This window comes from Alosa sapidissima, chromosome 16 (assembly GCF_018492685.1).
Source record: "Alosa sapidissima isolate fAloSap1 chromosome 16, fAloSap1.pri, whole genome shotgun sequence".
Classification (NCBI taxonomy): Eukaryota; Metazoa; Chordata; class Actinopteri; order Clupeiformes; family Clupeidae; genus Alosa; species Alosa sapidissima.
The window spans coordinates 25,231,651-25,257,525 of NC_055972.1; the positions used below are offsets into that span (position 1 = coordinate 25,231,651).

Sequence of the window (25,875 nt, forward strand, 5' to 3'; positions counted from 1 at the left end):
ACTTTTTAAAAATCCCCATAGACTTAACATTGCCGATTGTGACATCATAATACGGCCGTTAAGCAATTAGAATCCTATGGCAGGTGTTCAGGCCACCTGGATCAACTGCCAGTCTCAGGCTTTAAGCATACAAACTGGCCCTATTAAGACTACACATCCTGTTCAACTGCTTCCTCTGCCAAAAACTGTTTCAAAATAAGTCCTCACTACAATATTTCACTATTAAACAATTTAACCCTTTAAATTACTGAACTTTTTAACTGTTCAGCCATTGTAACTGTTACTTGTCATCGACTATGACTCCTACCCACTGTAGTTAGTTAGCATGTTAGCATTGTTAGCATGCTAGTTAGCATTTTTAGCAAAACTGCTAAAAATGATTAGCTAAGTTAGCTAAGTAACATGGTTAGCATAGTTAGCATGTTAGCATTGTTAGCATGCTAGTTAGCATAACTGTTAAAAATGATTAGCTAGGTTAGCTAAGTCACATGGTTAGCATAGTTAGCATGCTAGTTAGCATAGTTAGCATAACTACTAAAAATGATTAGTTAGGTTAGCTAAGTCACATAATTAGCATAGTTAGGATGTTAACATTGTTAGCATGTTAGTTAGCATAGTTAACATAACTACTAAAAATGATTAGCTAGGTTAGCTAAGTCACATAATTAATATAGTTAGCATGTTAATATTGTTAGCATGCTAGTTAGCATAGTTAGCATAACTACTAAAAATGATAAGCTAGGTTAGCTAAGTCACATGGTTAATATAGTTAGCATGTTAGCATTGTTAACATAGTTAGCATGTTTAGCAAAACTGTTAGAAAACATTAGTTAAGTTAGCTAAGTAGTATTGCTAGCATAGTTAGCATGTTTAACAAAACTGTTAGAAAACATTAGTTAAGTTAGCTAAGTAGTATTGTTAGCATAGTTAGCATGTTTAATAAAACTGCTAGAAAATGTTAGCTAAGTAACATGGTTAGCATGTTAGCATTGCTAACACTGCTATAAAACATTAGCTAAGTAACATGGTTAGCATAGTTAAAAATCTTAGCATAACTGCTAGCAAACATTATAGCCTTTCCAAATTTCAGTTATCGTCAAATATCTACCTATACGCAGCCATTAAACTATTTGAATATCAACATTCATTAAACTTCCAGTCTGTCAACAACTTTTAAACAATTACCTTCAACTTTTAAACGGTCTACTTTTAAACTATCTATTAAACTAGCTGTCTATCAACAACTTTTAAAATATCTACTGTCTATCAACAACTTTTAAACTACCTACATTCAGCTTTTAAACAGTCTACTTTTAAATTATCAACTTTTATTAAGCTATGCAACCACCATGTCTATCCTAGCATCACCGTAGTAACCATCTCTGTATTATCTGTTTTAACTATACATGATATTTTACATCACAACTTTAGCATTTTCATGCACTGGTAATTCCTTGGAATTGCATTTCTAGTATTGTTGTTGTTGTTGTTGTTGTTGTTGTTGTTGTGCTCTGTTCTCTCTGTTTACCTGCTGATGGAAGTACGGGGAGCATGAGGAACCAGTTTAAAGTGTTCTCATTTGTGCGTTTTAAGTATGTCCCTAAGCATTTTTTTTGTAGCGCATTATAAGTGCAACCCGGTGGTGGTGGGAGGGATTGATAACTAGATTAGTGGTGTTTGTCTTCGTTTGCCACAGAACACACAGCTGAACCAGGTGAAAATGAGCATCTGCATCTCTGACTGATGACTCACGGGCCTCTGTTGGAGCAATGCCACACAGGAGTGCTTTAGCGAGCATGTCGATGGCTGAATGCGTTCACTGTGCGTCGTGATGGCATAGGTTGTTGAGAAACACAAGCTTTTCTCTCTCTCTCTCTCTCTCTCTCTCTCTCTCTCTGTCTCTCTCTCTCTCTCTCTCTCTCTCCCTCTCCCTCTCCCTCTCCCACTTTCTCTCAGATTGCATCACTGACTAGATTGTCTCACCGGGGAGATTGAACTGCCATGCAAGTGTCTTTCTTTCTTGTTTTTGTCACACCTCAGCACATCTTCAGGGAACGTCCGTGAAATGACAAACAGGACCTAAAAACAATGCTTTTGAGGAAACTGAGTCGTTTGACTTACAGCCATAAATAAAATGGCAGTGGCTGTTGGCCCGGAAGCCTGGCCAAATGAGACCTGTGCCAAAATAGACCTGCAACAAAATCAATACATTTAACATTTCACCTACCACAATAGGAAGCTGTAAATCTGACACAGTTTTTAAACCATTGTGATTCCAGTTGCATAGTGAATAGATCTCTGTTTTACAGTCTATTTTGTCAAAAGTGAGATGTGTCTTGGTTTCTCAGTTCTGGAATAGTGTGTTGGAGAAGCCTTAAGAACTGAGAGAATGTTCTATTTTAATTTCTGTCAGGTGTAGCAGACGTGTTGATGGGTAGCTAAATTAATTGAGCCTCTGGGACCTTGCTCTCTGAATGCATTGGATAGTTAAGACAAATTACACTACCAGTTGAACAGGGCATCCATAGGCACATATTACACTACCACTTGAATAGTGCATCAAATTAATTTTGGATGACCAGGACTTAACCACTGAAGCACTGAAAAAAGGTTTTAATTAGCAGTTGTTTGGTTAGAACGTATCTACATAATCTCTTCAGTATACTGGCATACTGATTCTGTTCATTGTAGTTGGATTTCATTTTGATATCTGAAGCTTTTTATGAGTGCACAATCATACAAACATTCAGTGGCTGCCTTTAACCTGATTCATCAGTATTCGTTAGCTGAAGTCACAGCATAAGACACGGTCATCATCCATGAAGACTGTGGCTCAGTATCTGTCTGCTGAATGAAATAGACCTTTAAAATGTCTTGTGGTTGGCTACATGTTGCCGTTGTTGCAGTTGTCTTGGCATTGTTGTAGATTGATGCCATTTGTTTTGCTTTACAAGGTTGTACGTTGAGTGGAGTTGGCGTTGACAGACAACATCAGTGAGCTCACTGCCTGTTTCCCATCTGACGGGTAGACAGGTAGACAAGACAGAGGGATGGAGATCGGCAGGGAGAGAGAGAGAGAGGGAGAGAGAGAAAGGGAGTGTGAGAGTAAGACAGAGGGAAAGGTTAAAAACTCCTTTATTTAAGAATTTTTAAACATTCTCACAGGGTTACATCAGTACGACGACCTAACCAGAGGTAGAGAGATGAAGAGAGAGAGAAAGAAAGGGGGTGTGTGTATATGAGAGAGAAGCAGAGAGAGGGATAGCGAGAGATAGATAGAGAGAGAGTGAGCAAGAAGCAGAGAGAGGGAAACCAAGAGAGAGGGAGAGGGAGAGGGAGAGAGAGAGAGAGATGTGCAGCATGTTTCTCTGGCTCTGATCCCCCTGGCGGTGGTCACATGGGCCACATTCCATGTCCCTCCAGTCTTCCAGAATGCACGCATTGTTCACTGGCCCCGGCAATGAGGTAAGGCCGGTGCAGACCGCCGCCTTATGAGTACAATCTTGTGACTTGGAACTTTTGACAGTTCAGTTGCGCACACAACAGCACACACACCACCGCACTGTGACCTGAACACAGATCATTTTATTAATTTTGTGTCTTCATAGCGATCAGTTTTTTCGTTTTTTTTCTTCCAAGGTATACAGTGGGTTGAAAGTGGTGGGTGGACGGAGGTGGGTGTGACTCCACTTATTTTCCTGTTGCTGATGATAACATGTCTGCTGCTTAATGGACAGTCTTTCTCGGGTTCCCTTACATGTTTGGACTGGAGATAAGGCCCATCCACACTGTTAACAATAACAATAACAACTATAGTTTTAAGCATCACTGTCGTTAATTAGAACGTCTAAACCAGATATTGTAATTATAACGAAATGAAGAATGATATCTTTGGGAATCGCGTTCAGAACGATTTTGATAACGATAAAAACCTGACAGCCAATCATAATCCATCGTATTTTGAACATATAATATGCATACATGACCATGAGGAAAGCCTTTCCTTATCCTTGGTCAGTGTGGGAGTTTATAATCGTTTCAGTTGGTTTTATAATTATCATCACTGGTGTGGACGCACCTTTAGTTGTCAGGTTTTGGTGCCAGTGATTTGTTTTTGTTATTTTCTAACATGGTAGGGTATGTGTGCCATACATTGAACCAGAAAGCACTTGATGGATAGGTTATTGATTAGAGACCCCTGGTTTTAATGAAGAAATCGTTCAGACAGGTTTTGACCCAGCAGTGAGAACTTCTGTCAATAACCTCCACAGCTACTCCTATTCTCTGTGCTGGCAACTGTAACTCTCTTGTGCATGACTTAAATTTCAAGCCACTGGAATTTAATAGATGTCGTCCACCCAGTAATCATGTCATATGACGTGGCTTCCAGTAAGCACCGAATCTGATTATGTTACAGAACACCCATTAGCAAGTTAGCTGGGATCTCACACGGCTTGTGCATGCCATGTACATGTGCACGTGGCTTTGTGCCCTCCTGGAGTCCGCATTAGCCCGAAGGAAAGCGTTTGCATTTGCAGGGCTTTAGGGCCTCTGGCTTTTGGCTGTGTAAAGAGCGTTGAGAAATCTGTGAATGTAAATAGGAATAGTTAATGACTATGTAAATAGATGAACAGAAAATACAAATTGGATTTGAATAGAGAAATTTGGCTAGAGAAAGGTAATTGTTTAAAGCTTTTTTTCTGTGTGTTGTATCATCAGTCACACACACACACACACACACACACACATTCATGGCTGTAATTCAGATGGGGCCTTGGTGCTGCTGCTATTTGATTTACTATTGGGAGATTGATTTGAGAGAGAGAGAGAGAGACATGGAGAGAGTAAGACTGAGAGATTGGAAAGAGAGCGAAATACAGAGATGGATTGATGGCCAAAGATGGAGAGAAAGAGAGAGAGAGAGAGACATCTTAAGAAGGAGGGCGGGAGAGAGGCCGTCTTTAATGAAATGGCTCCTAGAGGCACTGTGGCCGCCGCTGTGTGTGGTCACTAGTAAATCATGTGGGGGGACTCCCATGCCTGCCACTCCCAGCCCTGGAGCTCCTGAGAGCCTGAGAACTACAGCAGGGTGCAGATCTCAATAGCTGGGCTGGAAGTGGAAGTGTGCACTACCTACAGTATGGCTCTATAGAAAGTGTACTCCATCATTGCTCCAGCCTCGGCTAATCCTGTCTGTGTCTGTGTCTGTGTTAGTGCTGCCACTAACGACTAATTTTCTAACGACTAATCTTTCGACTAATTTTTCGATTAGTAGACTAATCTAGCGACTATTTTTTTTTTTTAAATCAAGTGTTTGTTATTTTGTTGTGTCCGTTTTATTTTGAACTCAACTAAAGGGAAAACATAATATATATATATATATATATATATAAGTATTTCCTACTGATTGCAGAAACTTTTGTTTTCTTTTTCTGTCGGTCCGCGGTTCCTTGATCCATTGCGCAGCAAATTATCAGATGAAGCCCCGGGAATAATTTCACTCCGCGGCTCTGGACCAGCAGTGTCCACGTTACGGCCGGTGCTGGTCCGCGCGGCCCATAGTTTGAGAAACGCTGGACTTTGAAAGGCGACAGGAGTTGAGGACTTTGCATCAGCATGTTCAAAGCAAGTAGGCTACAGGCACTTTGCGTGTCTTACCACATAGGTTACCTCACTTTATCATTTGGCTTGAACTCTAAAAAACTATGCCTCGTGACTTATTGACCATGGGAAATGACGCGGACCTTGATTGTTGATATCACGGGCTGCAGCATGTTCGTTGTAACGTTTTTTGGTATGAATGAATTACAGTAATGACACGCCGTTGCGTTGTCAACGTGAGAGACTCTTCACTTCATTTATTTCAATTCCCACAATACTATATTAGTCAGAGTCTGGACTATCGTAACCTACTAGCTTAGCTCCCCCCACTTAGCTCTGCCTAATAATGAATTGGGCTGAAAGCAGGCAGGCACGCAGCTTTGCTGCTGGCGTACAGTTTGAGTGCAGTGCATAGCGGGGTTTAAAACATGACTGACAAAGTTTTAGCCTGTTTGACATCCAAAGAAAGTCATTGTACGTTTCAAGAGTTAATAACATAGAGTTAATTAATATAACATTACAGTGAGCCGTTTGAGACCAAAACAAATAGGCGGTCAATAGTAAAACGACTCTTCGACTAAAAAAATTGCCGTCGACTAATCGCGGCAGCACTAGTCTGTGTCTGTGTCTGTGTTTGTGTTTGTATCTAAGTCGGTGTGTTTGTCTTCTCCAGGAGTGAAGGTGGAGGCGTCCCCGCTGGGGGAATGTGCGTTTGGGCCGCCGGCGCTGGCCGAGGGCCCCGGCCGTGGGCTGCTGCTCTTCCCAGAGATCTGCACCATGGAGTTGCAGCTTCTGGCTGCCGGCTCGCCCGACCTCGACGTACTCGGCCACGTCCTGCAAAGCCTTCTGGCAGCCATGCGCAGCAACCACCGCAACGCTGCGCTGCTCTACAAGCAGGTCCGTACTCTCCCTTACATGTGTCTGTGCATGCCAATACACACACACGCATGCGCACATATATAGAGATTATACAATATCATGTTGATTTGTGTACACATCACACTGTTTTACAAACAGGTTAGTAGACTCACTTTTACATAATAACACATGGGTACAGTAGTGGTGCAGTGAGTAAACTCTTCACATTAGCCAGCGGCAAGCGGCAGGTTTCCTATTGTTCTCTATGGTTCGGCAGCGGAACAGTGGCAACGCTGGCTTAACGCGTTGGACAAGCTGAGCGTTGAACTTGGTTCAACTTTCAAATCGCAACGTGAGCGTATTCAATTGACAAACCGTTTGTGTTGCTTAGGAACGAGATAACTTATTATGGTCTGAGCGTTGCGTTACGCTTGCCGCTGGCTGATGTGATCCCCCTAAAGGTCCTAAACACGGCAGCTTTTTGGGAAATGAGCTTATTTGCAGTCTACCCCAGAGTTTGATTAGAGGATACGTACTGTACGTACCCATCTCTTCCCTCTGTGTATAACAACCCAGTCTCACACTGTTTGCCTAGCTTAGCATCATTTACTTTAGGATTTTTGTCAGGGAAAAGTCAGGGAATTTTACATTTGGCTTAGAGAGGGAACCCTGTCATTATGTCAGTGTCATTATGTGAGACCATACTCTGCATGGTGATTTGGTCCTAAGTTAAGTCAAGTGGAAATGTGCTGCCCTGTAATGACCATCTCCTGGACTTGTCCTCATAAAACTCTGTGAGTCACTGTCATTTGCTGTGTTATGATCACGGCTCAGATTTTTTTTTGTGTGCATTTGGAACGACTGGGTTTTAAAAGTGTCCCGTCGCCTCCACAGGGCGCTGTGAAAACCATTCTCACAGGCTTCCAGAACATCTTGAGCCAGTCGGACCCCTGCTATGAAGGTTGGAGTCTTTTCTCTCTCGTCACATAAGTGGGTGTGTTGTGTTTGCGTGTGTGTGTGTTGTGTGTTGGTATTTGTATTTGTATTTGTGTGTGTGTCTGTATGGTGGATTGGGTGCATGTATCTCTTTGTGTGTGTGTGTGTGTGTCAGGGTACATGTGTCTCTGTGTTCCTGTTTGTGTGTGTGTTTGCATGGCTGTGACTGTATTGTCCATGCTCTGTGTAATCTAACAACTGGCCGGCTCCAGCTGCTGTCCGAAGCCACAGAGCCCCTCTACCCCTGAGGCAGTAGTGCTCATGGAGCCCCTCTACCCCTGAGGCAGTAGTGCTAATGGAGACCTGGGCTGCTGCAGTATGTGGGTGTGGATGCACATGATTATGTGAGGGCGAACATACTGTATGCCTGTGTGTGTGTCTGTGTACCCCAGTGAGGTGTGTGTGTGTGTGTCTATGTATATGTGTGTGTCGTATTATCTGCATGTGTGTTTGTGTCCATCCATGTGTGTGAGTGTGCGTGTGTCCATCCGTGTGTGTGTGAGTGTCCTTCCGCGCTTGCGTTATTTGAGGCTTGCCTGCTCTATCCCTCTCAGAGTGCCAATCTGTGCTGGTGGACCTCCTGGTTGCCATGGTGAGCGAGCGGATCACGGCTGAGGAACTGGCTCTGCTGGTTCGTCTCTTCCTGGAGAAGACACCGCCCACCGTGAGTACCACACTACACCGACACCATAACCAAACTCGCTCCCTCCATCTTTCTCTCGCTTTCTCCCTCTCGTTTCCTCCTTGCTTGTCTTTATGCCTCTTGTTTCTTCTGTGTCCCATTATTTTAATTCTCTGTCACTCTCTCTCTCTCTCTCTCTCTCTCTCTCTCTCTCTCTCTCTCTTTCTCTCTCTGCTTTTGTTATGTCTGTGATCCTCATGCATACTCTTCCATAGAGTAGTCATTGTGCACATGTGTCATTAAGCCGCAGTGCTCCCAGGTTCTGGGAGGTTGTATCACATGTGTGTGTGCGTGTGTGTTTGCGTGTGCGTGTGTGTGTGTGCGTGTGCGGGTGCACAGAGAAGTTCCAAATGCTGACCCACCAGCATAGGCATACCTCCCATCCCTGTACTTTTATTGAAATGACTCTTATATGATGTATTTTATGATAACATTGATCTCCACTGGCTATTATCTGCCCTCTCGCCTCAACAGGTGGTCTGTCTTTCCTCAACTCATCTGGATATTTCATGTTGAGTTTTACAGTGTTTGTTTTGTAAATGTATGGGATTTTATATTGGCCAGTCACTTCATTCGGCAGAAGAATTTTTCTATTGGACTGCGAAAAAGCCAAAATACTGGTCCCTCTCCGCCATGGATTTAATAGTCCAGTGTTTTTATGATCGACTGTGAGTCAAGCTGGGTTTGGGCGCTGCAGGGCATAACTGCCATGCTCTCCTTAATCCCTCCTCATCGGAGCTGCCTGTGCCATCGTATCACACACACACACACACACACACACACACACACACACACACACACACACACACACACCTCACTCTCTTTCTCACACACACACACACCCTCACTCTCTTTCTCACACACACACACACACACACACCCTCACTCTCACTCTTTCACACACACACACACACACACACACACCCTCACTCTCTTTCTCACACACACACACACACACACGCGCACCCTCTCTCTCTCTCTCTCTCTCTCTCTCTCTCTCTCTCTCTCTCACACTCACACTCTCTCACTCACTCACACACACACACACACACACACACACACACACAAGTACCCCGTGTGGTGTCATCCAGTACCCCCCTGTCCCCAATTAGGATAGCGCTGTGTGTTTTCATCACTGCAGCGCTAATGAAGGTCTCTTGGGAGCCTTAAGTCAAATTCATTAGCCGTCTGGTGTGCACCTTTATGACTGTGGGCAAACACGATCATCCACACCTGAATATCCCCTCGTCCGCAAGCTGTCTGAAAGAGAAATTAGTCGTCTGCTTTTATTATTTCCTCGACTAATGAGAGCTGCTCCCCAGATAACATGATTGTTGAGTTCTGAATGCCTGTCTGGGAGCACAGACTGGATGGATGTATAAGTTAATTACACTGTCAGTGTCAGTATAAATGTTCAGACTTGTAGGTAGTCTCTCCAGTGTCGTTAGCAGCCGACATATCCAAAAACAACTTCCTTAAGCACAAAACAGAGACTATAGATGTATCGATCCAGCTCCTCTGTGGTCCTACATGACATTTGTACAGGCCTGCTGCAAGTCTGTTGAGGGCAATGGCCAGACAGAGCACATTTTTTCACTACGGAACAGTGACTAGTGACCTTTACATGAATGATCTGACAGAATTCATATCTTGGTTATACTGTAGTAGTCAGGCATTTTCCAAGCTTTTCAATCATCCTTGCAAAGGAGCTTGATTTGGTAGAGTGAATGTCCTCCTGTAAGGGCAAAACAGAGGGTGAGCTTCCTGTACAAAGTAGTGGGATCAGTGATGTAATCTAGTTAAATTAAACATGCATGCTCTTAGGCAGGGTTAAGATCGTGGACTTGTTGCTTTGGCAACAACTACAGCCAGCAACAGCTTCAAATAACTGGAGTGTCTGGGATCATACAAAAATGTCAGTCATCAAATCCATTAGTAATCCACGTACAAATAACATGGACAAAGGAGACCTTTTTGTCTTTTTTCCCCCCTTGCAGTCAGCAAACAATGTACATTGTAGTTCAGTCCTAAATATGGCTTGACATTTTGTTTGTGGGATTTGTTGCTACACTTAAACACAGTACATTAGCCCCTGCAGTGAGTCATCAGGTCTCTCCTCTTCCAGTTCTCAGGCAGCATTAAAGCGTCCCTTTTTAAATTGATTCCAAACTACATGGTGCGTTGTGGGATCCCCGGTGAAAAATGCCCGTTGTGCTCACAAGGCCGGATGTATGGGCCCTGAACTAAGGGTGCGCTAACCCGAACAGAAACGTTGAGTGCTGAAGACTCTAACAAACCGCAACGCCATATGGCATTCAACCTAAATATATTCATCTAATAGATCTCTTACCTACTCATCATGCAGCTACTTTCTAAGTGTCTTGTTATTGTTCTGTGCCTGTACATGTGTCTTCTCTGCGGTCTTATCCGCTGTCTTCTCTCCCCCCTCAGGAGGTGCTGCTACGGGGCCTTCTGCAGATCGTCCAGGCCAACATGCGCCTGCAGCCGCTACACTTCCTCTCCTTCCCCACCGTGCTGGGCCTGCCTGCGGCCGGCGGGGCCTCCCCAGGCCTCAGGCCCAACGGGGCAGCCGGGGGGAAGGGCGTGGGTGTAGGGGTGGGCGGCTTGTGGAGGAGCAAGTCGTCCACGGGGTCGGAGGGCCGTCTGGGGCACCTGCGCGCCTCCCCCTGGCACACCGCGCCCCTGCATCTGCCCCTGATGGGGCAGAACTGCTGGCCTCACATGGCAAGCGGCTTCAGCACCGCCCTCTGGATGAAGGCACTGAGGTCGGAGGATGAGGAGGAGAGTCCTGTAGAAAGAGGTGAGAGCCTGGACAAGGGAACTCAGTCTAAACAGATGCCCCTAAAACCAGTGTTTCCCAAACAGTGTGTGCCACAGGAAGAATCCATATACAGTAGTTTCCGCTGCCGAACCATAGAGAACAATAGGAAACCTGCCGCTTGCCGCTGGCCAGTGTGATCCCCTCCTAAACCATCCATTGGGTTGTATAGGATTGTTTACTGTTTTGTTTTTGTCTTTATTCTCGATCACAAGCAAATCCAGTGCCTGTGGACCGTGCTCCAAGTCTTATTGTAAACATCAGCTTTTGAAGTCATGTTGCTAGCGTTGCTGATGTTGTTCTGGCACTTTCCCACTGATGTTATGCAACACATATCTAGAAGAATCACCAGCAGACATTGTGTGTTATGATCATCCAGTCAGAACATCAGAACCGGTAATATGATTGCTCAAGAGAGTTGCCTCATGTCTCATGTATGATCATCTTTATGGCAGTCAGCAGTGTGTGTGTGTGTGTGTGTGTGTGTGTGTGTGTGTGTGTGTGTGTGTATATGTCATTCGGAGCCTGTGTGATGTAGGAGTGTGTATTACACACTTGGGCTGTATGGTTCTCTCAGTTTTGATGGGTTTTCAGCCTAGACCCAGCCAACCCAGACACAACAGCATTAATGTAATTCCACAGAGAAATTCAACTGAATTGAATTATTGACTCAAAGCATTACCAACCAGTTTCCCATGCGTGGATAAATCCTAGTCCCTAGACCAAAAGCTTTTTTCAGTGAAGATTTTCATCAAAGTTTTCTGTCAGTCTAGGGCTAAGCTAATGGGAAAACGGCCCGACAAGTTAGCACTTACGTAAGTCTCTATTCATGTGAATGCTTTTTTGAATCTACATCACCGCACCTTTGCTCCAGGAGAGGAGTCTGCGCCGGCATCCGAAACCCAGACAGCTGCCCCTGTGTCTGGGGAGAAAGCGACAGACGACGGCCTCTTCCACGTCTTCTCCATGGGCTCCAAAGCCCTGATGCTGCAGGTGTGGGCCAGCCTCTCCACCGGCGTCTTCACCTTCAGGTACGCACTGACCGGCCGGCGGCCGCTGAGTCTCCAGCAGCTTACACCTCGTCTGCTGTGTCTGCAGATGCTGTTAACACATGCTGCCCAGCAGGATAGGTCAGGTGTAATCCAGATCAGCTGTCGTCTCTGAGCTCTGCCATCCGCTCGCCTGACATTCAGCTGGTATTGGTATTGATCTGCAGTCTATAGGCTGTCCTCCATGAAGGGATTTTCCTCACTCTCCTCAGTCGCCTGGGTGTTTTTTTTCCTCTCTGCTTTGACTTGTTCAGAGCAACTGCAAGAGTGACTTTCATTGACTTCACCTTGATCATCTGCATCGATGTGCAGACATCAGTGTCAAAGTCCAAGACTGGGGGAAAATGTTTTGTCTGTGCCAGTCACGAGGAAAAATGGAAAGATCCACACACGGAACAGCTCCTAAAATGATTTTGCCAAAAAATAAGATTGGCTCATAAAATAAATTCACAGAAGCCTTTAGTTTGGAAATCTCACCATTTTTCAACCTTGCTAGATGTTTTTAATCCAGCACATATCCAAGTGGCCAGTATGTGCATGTCTTTTTTTACCCATTATCTGTGTGTCAGTCAGGCATATAACATTAAGATTAATCTTTTTTTTTTATTCAAATAAAGCTTTTCTCAAAGCCAAGGTTGCTTCACATAGCAACAAATACTGTCCAAAAGTAACAATGACTACATAATTGACAAGGAAGACACGTAGCAGACAGCAAGCTGTATATGGTAGTGATATGGGTTTATTATATGGCTCTTCAGAATGCTGTAGAAAGTTCCATTAACATGAACGCAAAATAAATAATGGCCACTGTCAATGGCAACGGATTTTGCGCTTCTGTCTCACGCCCTTCATGTCATTCTGCGAGTAGTCCACAATGGAACTTCATTGAAAGTGGAAGTCAGCAGGTAAGATGTTGCTATGCAACATCGCTCCGCTCGTTCTGGACTTATTTTCCGATAATGATACCGTAAATAATCCCTTACGTAACAGACCACAATGCTGTATGCATATACTGTATGTTATTGTACGGCTCTTCACACTGCTATAATTGCTGCAATGATTCAAGTTCAGTGTGTGTTGCAAACTATTTGTTTCTCAGCAAAAGCCATGACGAAACAGTAACAAATACATTTAGAGACATATCATGTGGAGTTTATTTTTTCGTTTTGCCAAGTAGGCCTATAAGCAGGATAATGTATAGAACACTGGTCATTAGACCCCTCCGCTGGTATATGTATATGTGTATGTTGAACGAATGAATGAATGAAGGTGTATATCCACTGATTCCATTCTCATGTGTTCCTCTTCGTCCATCCCCCTGGCTCCAGGATCTGCATTGACCCCAACGACGAGATGAAGGCGGGCCTGCTGGCCCAGGCGGAGACCGGGGAGGGTCTGCTGACCCCTGGCCAGTGGCAGCACCTCAGCTTCACCTACACGCAGCAGCCCGAGGGCAAGAAGAACATCCACGGACGCGTGGTCATGTGGGTGTGTGGCGTCAGGTGAGGAGCACGTGGGGGACGGTGTGTGTGTGTGTGTGAGTCTGTGTGTGTGAGTGTGTGCACACACATGCACACTCGCTGAGTTGTGTGTGCTGTAAGTGTTGAGGGGAGGCAGACGTCAGTGTTAGTTGAGTGGTCATGCTGAGAGGATGACGTCAGTGTTAGTTGAGTGGTCATGCTGAGAGCAATGGGCTAATGTTGGAAATGTTTGGTATCGTTGGTTCCCTTTTTTGTGTTGTTGCTTTGTTGTTGACATTTTATGACCCCGGTCATAATCACTGACGTTGATTCAATTTGTCCACTGACCTCAGTTTTCAGATATTTTCATAGGAGTAAGAAAAAGACCCCAAACTGCTTTACATAGGTTCTGCACCCAGGGCATGATTAGTCCTGCTGATAAGATAAAGATGTCCTCAGCCCTGGGTCAAACACATGACCCACCCAGTCTGGCAGTGCCTTAATACAGCCACCAAAGATGAAAACAGACCTTCTATTTTTACAGTAACAGCAGTTGACCTTGTTTGCTCTTTCTGTTTTGCCTAATACAGGAAGTGTGAGTTGTCGCTAGACTACATGCTACCCAGGAAGTCCAGCCTGTCGTCAGACAGCAACAAGACCTATTGCATGCTGGGACACTGCCTGCACGCGTCGGAGGACGTGCCCAAGCCAGGTGCACGCTGGGATATGGGTACTATGCTACTCTTCAATGGTACGATATGATCCTCACTGTATTTTGTTATAACCTCCCATGCGTTTTTCATTGCCATTCAATATGCCTCATACGTCTCAATGAATCCAGGGGAGCAATTGGAGAAACGTGGACCTAAACTGGCCACAGGAGTAGGGCTTTGGAAGGGTCACCTGAGAAAATCAGTCGCTCACATCAGAGCACCACAGCTATGTTCAGTTCAAGGTTTGTCATTGGTGTGAAAAGCTTAGCAAAATTACCAAAGTACTCGCTTTTTTCGAGTTTGCAGGGACAGCTTAACACAAATGTTTTCTTGCAAGAAGAGTGTTTCTGTGGCATACATCAGAGATTGCCAGCTTGCATCAAAAACGTGATGCATGGTGCTTGTTACTGGACAGTGGCCTAGAAAGAAGCTCTGGCAGTGATTGAAACAGGATAATGAATTGTAGCTGTTGTTTTTGCTGCTACAATGGGTTTGACCAGTGTGAACATTTTACTAATTGCTGGCCTTTTTGCTGTGGATTGTAGCTGGAGATTTGTAACACAAGTCTGTCTGATTAATTTTTTGGATTGACTTGAATTTCATCTACTAACTCCCATCTGCATGCTGACCCTCCCTGCCTTTGCCTTGTGTCCCCAAAATGTGATATTTCTGCCAACTGTGGAAGAATCTGCTTTGTTTTCATAACGGGTCATATGGCTGGCATGAATACTTAATGAATATCTCTTTACACCTCAGATTTCGCCCTTCAGAGTCACTTATGCAAGCAGTCCCCGTTGGCAGCGTTTCTGTGGCTCTGTCGTAGAACCTGAGTCTCCTGCACTCCATTTAAAACATTAATGTCGCTCGTAAATAATGAAATCACAGTATGCTTGTCTCTCTCTCTCTCTCTCTCTCTCTCTCTCTCTCTCTCTCTCTCTCTCTCTCTCTCTCTCTCTCTCTCTCTGCGCGCTTTGTGTAAGCTGCTCTGTGGCATGTGACCGCGCTGCTCAGGGTTTGTTTTTGTGGTGTAGCACGCCGGTTCAGAGAGAGAAACAGTCAGCAAGACAGACCAATGGACAGGCAAACACCTAACCTAGACAGACAGGGAGAACGATCGACATCAAGGGAAACAGACAGACAGACAGACAGACCAACGGGCAGGCAAACACCTAGCCTAGACAGACAGACCAACGGGCATGCAAACACCTAGCCTAGACAGACATACCAACAGGCAGGCAAATACCTAACTTAGACAGACAGAGAGCCGGATCGACATCAAGGGAAACAGACAGACAGACAGATGGCTGGCAGTACAGACGCAGACACAGACACGCTAGCAGAAAGAAAAGACAGACAGCTGAATAGATAGGTAGATAGACAGGTAGGCAGGCAGGCCCTGCACTGCGCTGTGTTGTGTTGTGTTCGTGCTGCCCTGTGCCCCTGCCAGAGTGGCAGGATTCTAAGCATTCTTGAGCCCAGGAGGAATGCTGCCAACAGAATGGCCGCCTTGTCACTCTTAATTTGCCATGAATGGCTTTGGTGCGCTCGTTCCCCAACCTGTGAAATGCACTAATGCCATTAAACGTGCACAAGCACCTCCCTGCAGTCTCAGGCCAACAGTTTGGTGCACCCTTAGTGGCCCTTAGCCAAACAACCGCCAGAGCCATACTGCCAACAGTTTGGTGCACCCTTAGTGGCCCTTAGCCAAACAACAGCAAGAGCCATACTGCAAGTATGGCAACCACATAGACTTTCTTCTCATCTTTTGACACAAACTACACTTATCCCGTTATCCAGAACACACTGCATATTGCATGAGCTCTCCTTCCAAGAGATACTCTTGCAATTCTCTATTTCTTGTTTGTGTATGTTATGCGTCTGTCCCATCTTTCTTTCACTTTCACCTTGTTTATATTTCTCTGCCTCTTCTGCATCTTTTTTTTTCACTTTGTTTGTTTCACTTTATTACATCTCTATCTATCTATCTATCTATCTATCTATCTATCTATCTCTCTATCTCTCAAGCACCTTCCTGCAGTCTCAGGCCAAAAGTTTGGTGCACCCTTAGTGGCCCTTAGCCAAACAACAGCAAGAGCCATACTGTATTTGTGTGTGTGCGTGTGTGTGCATGTGTATGTGTGTGTGTGCACTTTGTAGGTTCCAGAATCGACACAGACGAAGCCTTCTATCTGTATGCCAGTGGGCCTGACCTCACCTCAATCATGCCCTGCAAGTATGGCAAGCCCAGAGGGACATTTTCCAAATACGTCACACAGGAGGGTCTACAGTGTGAGCAAGTCCGGGATTTGCTCATGAGAAACGGTGACATGGACACTTCACAGCTCATGGTGAGTCAGAACAATGTGAAATTATTCTGAAATTATAAATGATTAAGAAATTTGCATAGATTGATTATATTTATTTTATAATGCCCAAAGAATAGGAAGAACCCATACATTCTACTTATAAATTCAGCTTTTTTTCTTTTGCTTTTGTAATTGCATGGCACCTAGCTGCACCCTTTCCAACGCTGAGGTATTAATTATCAGGCAGGTTGTGTTGTGTCACTTGTTTAAGAAGTTGCAGCTGATTGTGATCATGTGACGGGGGCTTGGTGTTCTCTTGACAACACAATGACATGCTGGGGAGATCTTGGTGTGGGCGGTTGCCAAAAATGACTTGAAAGACTTGAGGTCGAAGGAGAAACTTTGCTCTAATAATAGTTAGCTTGTGACTGTGGTTTTGTGGTCAGGGCCTTTGTGTGTGTGTGTGTGTGTGTGGTTCTGCTTATGTGTTTGTGTGTATTGTGTTGTGCTCTGCTTATGTCTTTGTGTGTGTGTCTGTATGCATGCCTCCACCTCCACCTTTCAGGAGAACCTGGCGGTGGTGTTTGCTCCCAGCAGCCCCGGCACATACACCATCTACGAGCCGGTGATCCGTCTGAAGGGCCAGGCCAAAACTGTGGTGTCCCAGCGGCCCTTCAGCTCCAAGGAGGTGCAGAGTTCCGTGTTGGAGCCCCACGCCTTGCGATCTCTGCAGCCCAGCCAGCCGCACGACCTTCACAGCGTTCTGCACAAGATTGGCGGCACTGGCAACTTTGTCTTCCTCTTCGCCCGGGTACGAAAGACTGTTTCACCATACCACACCTTTTACCATACCATAAAAAATAAGGAATAACGCTTTCATCTAAACCGGACTGGGTGCTGAATCCTCCTCTAAGTGGATATAGTTTTTGAATTAAAGACAACACTCATCAGTACTTTTATGCTTATTTTTAATCACTCCTCAACAGGTGAAACCCTTACCCAGTGTACCTAGTCACATTTCTTCTACTTGCTCGTTACCCCTGGACACCCCTCATAAGGATTAGTGTTTTGGTCATGGGGCTGGGCTTTAATGACATTTCCAGCTTAGTGGTTCTGCTATCACTGTAATATCCAGGAGGGGGCAGGGGTCAGGAGATGGACAGTGCCAGGATACGCTCAGCCAAGTTCCTGTAACGTCGGCTGATTTTAAACCCTTCCCCAGCCCTTTCTATTCCTTTTATCCACTCCTCATAGTTCACTGATTTTTTTTTTTCTCCAGGGAAATGTCATGTTATGGTACAGCTTGCCCAGATTGTAACCTGATTTGTAGTGATGATCTTTTCCTCAAAGCAAAGATTAGATTACGGTAGATTTTGCTACTACAGTGCTATAAGTTCAACATTTCAGGTCTGATATGGGAGTTCCCACACACTGCATATTGCATGAGCTCTCCTTCCAAGAGATACTCTTGCAATTCTCTATTTCTTGTTTGTGTATGTTATGCGTCTGTCCCATCTTTCTTTCACTTTCACCTTGTTTATATTTCTCTGCCTCTTCTGCATCTTTTTTTTTCACTTTATTTCATCTCTCTCTCTATCTATCTATCTATCTATCTATCTATCTATCTATCTATCTATCTATCTCTCTCTCTCCCCAGACTGTGGAGCTGAGTGACTGTGAGAAGACCCAGGCTTTGGCCCTGCAGGTGCTCCTGTCCCTGGTCAAGTTCAACCACCACCGCACACACGAGATGGAATGCTACAACGGCTACTCCATGATTCACCAGGTCCTCATCAAGTCCAAGTGCATCGTGGGATACCACATTCTCAAGGTGAGCCTGGCTGGCCTCAAGCACAGCTCACCAGCAATCAATGTTTCTCAACACCCAGCTATGTCTACTGAAACGCTGTGCTGTTGTGGCTAAAGAGCATAGAAGTACCTTCACTCTTTGTTCATGTTCACAGTGTTGATTTGTGTTCAACAGTGTGGCCTACTGGGCTTCAAGGGTACTGCAGAGAGGCCCCTTGTGAACTGTTTACTTGACATTTTTTGTTATCTCTGGCTTTTTCCATTAATGAGCCCCTACTGTTTAACTCTGAAATTGATGCATTGGTCTGGAACTGTTTGGATTTTTTGTGTACTATCAACATGTTGTTGTGTGCATAGGCAAGCTCTCTAATGAATACAAATGCACGTAGAGTGTGGTGATTATTTTCCTGAAGGGCTTGTTTCCGCTTCAGCTTGTTGACTGAAGGGAGACATGGAATGCATCATACCAGGTGCAGGTCCACAGGGACCCAGGTTTGAGTGCCTACCGGGTCATTTCCTGGTCCCACCCACTTGCTTCCTGTCACTCTCTTCACTGTCCTATCAGATTAAAGGCACCAAAGCCAACAACAAAGGGAGCGCAGGCCGCTGGTCCCCCTGCTGTCATGTGCACTGTATGTGATCACTTTACACACTTCCCAAGAGAAATCCAGCCTCATTATCAGCCTGCCTGGCTAGCTGCAGGCTATGCTAACTGAGACGCTAATGCTATCAGACGCTTTGGCCCCAGCCTGCGCTAACCAAATCAAACAACCCTGTCATTACGTCAGGCTGACATGTCCCTCTGTACGTGCCAGTGTGGCTGAATAGCCTGCCAGAAAACAGCATTAGGCATCCAGCATCTGTGGGTTGGATATTTGTTAAATCCACCCCTTGGTGCAAGTATATACAGGTTGGGTTTATTAGTTTCTGTTTTTTTTTTACCAAATGCGTTTTGCTCCAGTCAATAAAAATAGGATTTCTCTGTGTGAGTAGGTGATTGTATTGACAAAGCAGTACGTTTGGTTTGGCATCCCATGAGACAACTGAGGCGTATCTCTTTGAACCTATAGTCACTCTGCAAGGCAGAAGTCATGAAGCATTATCAGTATTTATATGGGTCCTAAACCCTAGGCTCAAATGACAACCCCAATGTGTGTGTGTGTGTGTGTGTGTGTGAATCCAGCTAGATAATAGGTTAGTTACTGTTAGTTACTGTACACATGATGTGCTGTTATGAGGAAGCCAGGTCAATGCATTTGAGGGAGGACGATGCAAACCAAACGACTGTATCGTAATGCAGCGTTAGGATGCAAAGTGGACAGGAATGGACTTTTGGGAGGTCCCAAAGGACAGTAGAAAACAGATAGAAAAGAATGGAGGGGGAGCGTCACAATGTCTGTGAAGACCCAACACAGCCCTGTAGGGTTATAGGACAATACTGAGGGAGACTGGACTGGGATGGAATGAATTCACATCAGTCATCACAACCCATTATCATCAGTCATCACAACCCATTATCATCAGTCATCACAACCCATTATTCTTCCTTTTGTCTGGGTGAGCTGTGCCGCAAGTGGTAGCATCCTGACCACATCCGGCTCTGAGTGTCCATGGGGACCAGGGTTCCATTCCGACCTGTGGTCACTTCCTGGTCCTCCTCCCTTCTCTCTCCCACTCATTTCCTGTCAAACTCTACCGTCCTATCCCAATTAAATGCAAAAGCCTCATATATATGTTTTAAATCATCCTTTTGGGACTGTGGCTCAAGCGACAGCACCCCATACCACTCACGGGTTCCGTGCACACGAGGATCCAGGTTGGAGTCCGGCCTGAGGTCATTTCTCGAGCCAACTTCCCATCTCTCTCCCACTCATTTCCACTCTCCACTGTCCTATCAAAAAGGCTAGAAAGCCCATAAATAAATCTTTCATAAAAAAAATATTTTATATAGAAATCCCTTTGTCCTTTCAGACATTACTGGACGGCTGCTGCAGTGACGCCATTCTGACTCTAGGGGAGGATGGACACTTCCACCTGGATGTGGAGTCCACCGCCATCGTCCAGGACCTCAAACTCCTCTCCGAAATCCTGTTGGACTGGAAGATCTGGGCTAAGGCTCAGGTAAACGTACAACCACGTGGATACAAGCACTAAAATACTGTTAAATCTCCCCTACTGCAAGGTTGTTTTAGAGTAAGTACCAGTATATGTTGGTCTTGTACTTGAGCAATAATTGTGTGTGCGTGTGTGTGTGTGTGTTTCCGCTCCAGTGTGGTGTGTGGGAGACGCTGCTGGCTGCACTGGAGATCCTTATCAGAGTGCACCACCCTCACCAAATGTTCAACATCCGTCAGCTGCTCAAGGCTCAGGTGGTGCACCGCTTCCTTCTCACCTGTCAGGTGCTGCAGGTACGAACCCGCCACTCTCCTCAGTCCTCCTCGCTCCTCACACCAACACTCAGCTAGCAGGATGTACGTTAGATTAACTGGTAAGGTAAGATCACTGAACTGAACACACAGGTACACAAGGACTGGTCAGGTAAAATACAGGTACGAACCCACCACTCATCTCCTGCTCCTCAGACCAACACCCAAGTGCTTTAGTAAGTGAACATAACACTCAGGTGCTTTAGTTAGTGAACAAAACACTCAGCTGATTTAGCTAGTGAATAAAATACTCAAGTGCTTTAGTTTGTGCCAACCAAAATATAAGTGACTGATTCCACAAAGACATATTGTCACTGGTTATACCAGGTCTGTCCGAAACGGAAGGCAGCTGCCTGCTCACAATTAATTACAATTTTGGACGTTGAAGGCATCATGAAGGCCTTCAAATTTCGGCAAAACCAAGGTATCTTAGAAGGCAGCATTTCATATAAATATTTGATTCGGACATGCCTTGATGCCTCGCTTCCCTGTTAGATATCTTAAAGGCAACATTTTTTCCTGTTTCGGACACAGCCTATATAAGGGTTAATTCATCTGTTCTGGCAATAACTCCAAACCAGTGATGTATCCTAACTGCCTACAGTATCTTTTTCATCAACGTCTTTTTTCTGTCTCGTCTCTCATCTCACACACACACACACACACACACACACACACACACACACACACACACACAGGAGCATCGAGATGGGCACCTGACCGCCATCCCTCAAGAGGTGTGCCTCTCCTTCGTCAAGATCATCCAGGAAGTGCTGGGCTCCCCACCGGACCTGAGCCTGCTCAAGTTGGTCTACAACTTCCTCCTGGCCGTGCACCCGGCCACCAACACCTACGTCTGCCACACACCCACCAGCTTCTTCTTCTCCCTGCACATAGGTAAGGTGCTGTCACAGATCGTAGGTGAGGCACCATAGCTGATTGTAGGTGAGGCAGTGGCATCAGTTGTAGGTCAGGTGCTGTCGCCGATCATAGGTGAGGCGCTGTGGCCATATGTGCCATATAACAACCTTACACAGTTGTTTATATGTAAGGTTTTAAAGCTGGTCATAGGTTACGCCTCGAAGCTCCTCGTAGGTGAGGCACTGTTAACTAATGCTACAGGTAGGGGTGTGCACATTAACCATCCCATTTGGATATTCTTAGTTTCTACGAACGGCGATTCAGTTGTTTGTGGCAGAGGCAGTAAATAGAGGCTGCAGTGAGTAGAAAATACCAGAAAAACACTTTGTTGTGATTGTATGTAGCATGATCTTATTCACTTGTGAGAATATCTCATCTCCACAAATGAGCAGTGAATAGAATGTCCCATGATTCTATGCATGTACACAATGTTTAATAGAGATATTAGTATTTGAATACTTGCAAATACTAACGGTTATCCCGATGATCTGGTATGCATGCCTACCCATGGTTTCATCACCTCCCTAGCCCCTTACCACTAATCTAAAGGCATCATTAGCTCTGCAGCCTATGCCATTTGAGCTATCAGGGGGGATGCCAATCCAGCAAAGCCTTTGAACTTGTCAAAGTAGCTGTGCCGTAGCTCGTCGGCATGTAATGATGCTATCGCTATTCTGTTAGCGTGCGGGGGTGATTTGTGATTCCTCTTGTCTCTGTCAAGGGCGTCCGTCAGCATTTGCTTTTTTGTGCCTGTTGGCTTTATTGGCTGCACGCAGCATAGTAATTGGACTTGCCTGAAGACACAAGTAATTGAGCGAGCTTTTGCCCACGGCCCAACATACCAACACAGTACCCACTTTTTAAATTGTGTGTGTGTGTGCGTGTGCGTGTGCGTGTGTGTGTGTCCAGATGGCAAGCTGTACCAGGAGAAGGTCCAGTCGATGATGTATCTCAGGCACTCCAGTAGTGGGGGCAAGTCAGCCTGCAGCTCTGTGGTTTCCCTTTCTCCCACCACCTTTACTGAGGGCGCGCAACACGATGGTAAGATGGAGATCGCTGAGTCATAAGTACAAGTATATATACTCTTTTGATCCCGTGAGGGAAATTCGATCTCTGCATTTATCCCAATCTGTGAATTAGTGAAACACACTCAGCACACAGTGAACACACAGTGAGGTGAAGCACACACTAATCCCGGCACAGTGAGCTGCCTGCAACAACAGCGGTGCTCGGGGAGCAGTGAGGGGTTACAGTAGGTGCCTTGCTCAAGGGCACTTCAGCAATGCCTACTGGTCGGGGTTCGAACCGGCAACCCTCCGGTAACAAGTCTGAAGCGTTAACCAGTAGGCCACGGCTGCCTAGCTGTGGAATGCATTGTCAAGCTACACCATGCCACACCACTCCACACCACTCCTCACCATGCCACACCACAACACTACTCCACGCCACCCCACTCCACATCAAACGCTCAAATTTGCAAATGTAGGCGAACATTCGTTTTCTGTTTGCTGTAAGTTTGAGTGAACAGTTTGAGGGGGTCTTTTTTGCGAACATATAGAGGATATTGACAAAAGGGTTACCACTGAAATGGAATGTTTTCTCAGAATCGTTCAAATTGACCTCTTCAGAGAACATGTTCGCCACTGTTTGCCGAATTTGAACGCACCTCTTCTCTCTTCGCCATTCCACCTCAGCAGTACAGGGACAAACTAATACTACCCTGCAGTACGCTGGCCTGGGGCCAGTTTCACAAAAATAGACTTTGACTATAGCTTAGATATAGTAGATAGTCAGACTTCAAAAAGACATCTAAATTAAACCATTGCTCAAAGCAGTTTAGCTCTTGACTATCTGAAGTAGGACTATAGTGCAATGAATTCTGGATAAAGTAAGACTCTTTTCAAAATAAAAAAACATGGCCGCCTGAGTAACCACATCTAACCAACTCAACTTGATTATAGTATTTTCATCCTCTCCAATTTATCGGTCTTTTAATGTTTTTATTTTAGATAAGCAAGAATAGGCTAGGCTAGGTTAGACATTTCCAACTAAAATCAGTTGTGGAATCAAAATAACATAGGATCTAAGACCTAAGTTAGCCTGGGGGTACAGTGTCTAATTATTTTGGTCTAAAATAGGTCAGTTTTTGTGAAACAGTCTAACTTGCATTAGACTAGTATAGGCAAAATGAAGACTGTTCTAATACTATAGACTAGTCTAAAATAGCTTTGTGAAACCGGCCCCTGGTCTTTTGAGGATAAGTTAATAGGATGGGGATAAGTATAAGCAACAGATTTCTATATGTGTTGGTCAGGAGTCTGGCATGGAAGACCAGACCTGCATGAGCGGCACAGTCCAAAATCGCAGGTTAAAAGCATTGGTCATTATAATGTTATGGAGAATCGCATTGTGTTCTCTGCGTGACGTCCGTCCACACATTCTGTCAGAGGCTTTGAAGCGTCCGACCTTTTCAGTCACAAATCAATTACAGCTCTTGGCAGGCTTTTTAAAACGAGCCATTGTGAAAGGCTAGGGTGCAATCAGAGAGCCCTGTCAAAAGAAACAGGTGTGCAGGGTATTCATCCTCATAGCCCTTGTCTCATAGAATTAAAAGTCATTTATTTTTTTGTATTTTCCATAAGTGTATTCAAGCTGCTAATGGTTCCATTTTGAGCCAATTTGTTGTTATTTTTTACTTAAAATTAAACGCTGCCCTAAAGGTATCTCTCTTGTTATTCAGTGTGGCTGACACAGTGTGTTTTATATCCCAGCATTTTGATAAACACGGTCAATCAAAGTATGTGCTAAGAAAAAGCACTATTTTAATGGAATGCGTTCTTGTTGTCGGTGTCCTTATTTGCCTTTCTATGCTCTCCTCTTTTCCCAGCTCCCTCTCCAGAGCACACCGCTGAGGACTCCTGCTCTCTGCGGCCTCCAAGCCTGCGTCCTTCCCCCCACTCGTCCCCGACGCTGAGCCCACGCATGGCCTACCGCAGCCCCGGCCACGCCACCACCCCCACCCCCACCCCCACCCCCACCGGAGCCCCCGAAGCTGAGGACGGAGCCTCTAAACAGGTGCTGAGCAGCACCGAGACCCTCAAGCGCGGCGGCGCCGGAGACGAGCAGCTCCTCAGCAGCTGCGAGTCGGCCAAGACCATCTGCGACTCGGTGGACAGCGGCGGAGCGACTGGCATAGAGCGTCTGTGCCCCCCATCCATCAACGTGGAGGAGGAGGTGGACGACGACGACAACAACGAGCAGGACGAGCCGAGGCCTCAGGAGGAAGGGGCAGGTGGTGGCGGCGAGGCGGAGCACGCTGGCCTGGCAGACGGCAGCCTGAGCGCCGAGTCCGAGGACCGGTTCGACTGGGCCGGTGAGGATGCGGCACCGCGTCGCCCCGACAGCCTCAAGGGCATCCAGTCGTTCCAGCGCAGCCAGAGTAACCTCGCCAGTCTGGGTCTGGCCTTCCCCGCCCAGAACGGCTCGCTGGCCATCGGCCGCTGGCCCAGTGTGGCCGACCGCACGCCGCCGCCTGACGACTGGGAGAGCTACACCTACTCACCCGGCTACGAGAGGGCACAAAGCAAGGCGGACTCCTGCAACGACAGGTGAGTCTTTCGGTTGCCTGTGAGGCTTAAAAAGCGGAGTTATCCCCTTAGCCTATGTTGCACGACCACCTACTGTAGCAGAGGCCTTTTTAAAACACACAGTTTAAAGTATCTCATCCTCACATTATCTTTTGTCCTTCAGAAAAAAATATTAAACTAAAACTATGATATAGTCTCCATTACAACCATTACAATCCATTGCGACAAAAGCACATTCTCAAGGGAAATTCTTAAAAAATTATTCTTTCGGATCTTTCACAATCCGCAATGCCCTCCACAGTCCAGCCTGTTGTACCTTATAAACTCTATATTGTACAGGCAGAGGATGGAGTCCATATTAGCTCGTTCCTGGGCCCTGGTGCACTATAACACCTCATCTTACTTCTCATGCATGTCAATTAGGCTGGTGCCTTTGACAGTCCCCATGGCCTGGTGACCTCCCTTATGATGTTGGAGGCCGGTCTTAATGCCCCTCTTAAAGAACACCTGCTTTCTCTTGTGGGCCCAGTCCATTTTCCATCCCACAAATCCTTTGGGCGCTTCTCAATCCACACCGACCGACCAAAGCACTTGTTTGAAAAGCCGTGCTATGGGGCTTGTGATGTCT

General features: G+C 45.6%; 1 protein-coding gene across 6 annotated transcripts in view; it reads left to right on the forward strand.

The window, feature by feature from the left end:
• The window catches only part of lyst (lysosomal trafficking regulator), a 133,907-nt gene that overhangs the window by 44,307 nt on the left and 63,725 nt on the right, over window positions 1-25,875 (forward strand). For 4 of the 6 annotated variants that reach the window (XR_006023359.1, XM_042065972.1, XM_042065975.1 and 1 more), the window contains exons 10-25: window positions 6,275-6,498; window positions 7,354-7,420; window positions 8,010-8,119; window positions 10,589-10,958; window positions 11,851-12,007; window positions 13,354-13,527; window positions 14,076-14,236; window positions 14,327-14,440; window positions 16,356-16,546; window positions 17,070-17,315; window positions 18,162-18,335; window positions 20,285-20,434; window positions 20,584-20,721; window positions 21,438-21,636; window positions 22,570-22,701; window positions 24,548-25,268. Coding sequence is in view for 5 of the 6 variants with exons in the window: in XM_042065972.1 (XP_041921906.1) it covers window positions 6,275-6,498; window positions 7,354-7,420; window positions 8,010-8,119; window positions 10,589-10,958; window positions 11,851-12,007; window positions 13,354-13,527; window positions 14,076-14,236; window positions 14,327-14,440; window positions 16,356-16,546; window positions 17,070-17,315; window positions 18,162-18,335; window positions 20,285-20,434; window positions 20,584-20,721; window positions 21,438-21,636; window positions 22,570-22,701; window positions 24,548-25,268 (3,328 nt within the window). In the remaining variant the exon portion in view is untranslated. The remainder of the gene's footprint in view (window positions 1-6,274; window positions 6,499-7,353; window positions 7,421-8,009; window positions 8,120-10,588; window positions 10,959-11,850; window positions 12,008-13,353; window positions 13,528-14,075; window positions 14,237-14,326; window positions 14,441-16,355; window positions 16,547-17,069; window positions 17,316-18,161; window positions 18,336-20,284; window positions 20,435-20,583; window positions 20,722-21,437; window positions 21,637-22,569; window positions 22,702-24,547; window positions 25,269-25,875) is intronic. The other 2 variants (XM_042065974.1, XM_042065976.1) reach the window with 1 other exon arrangement.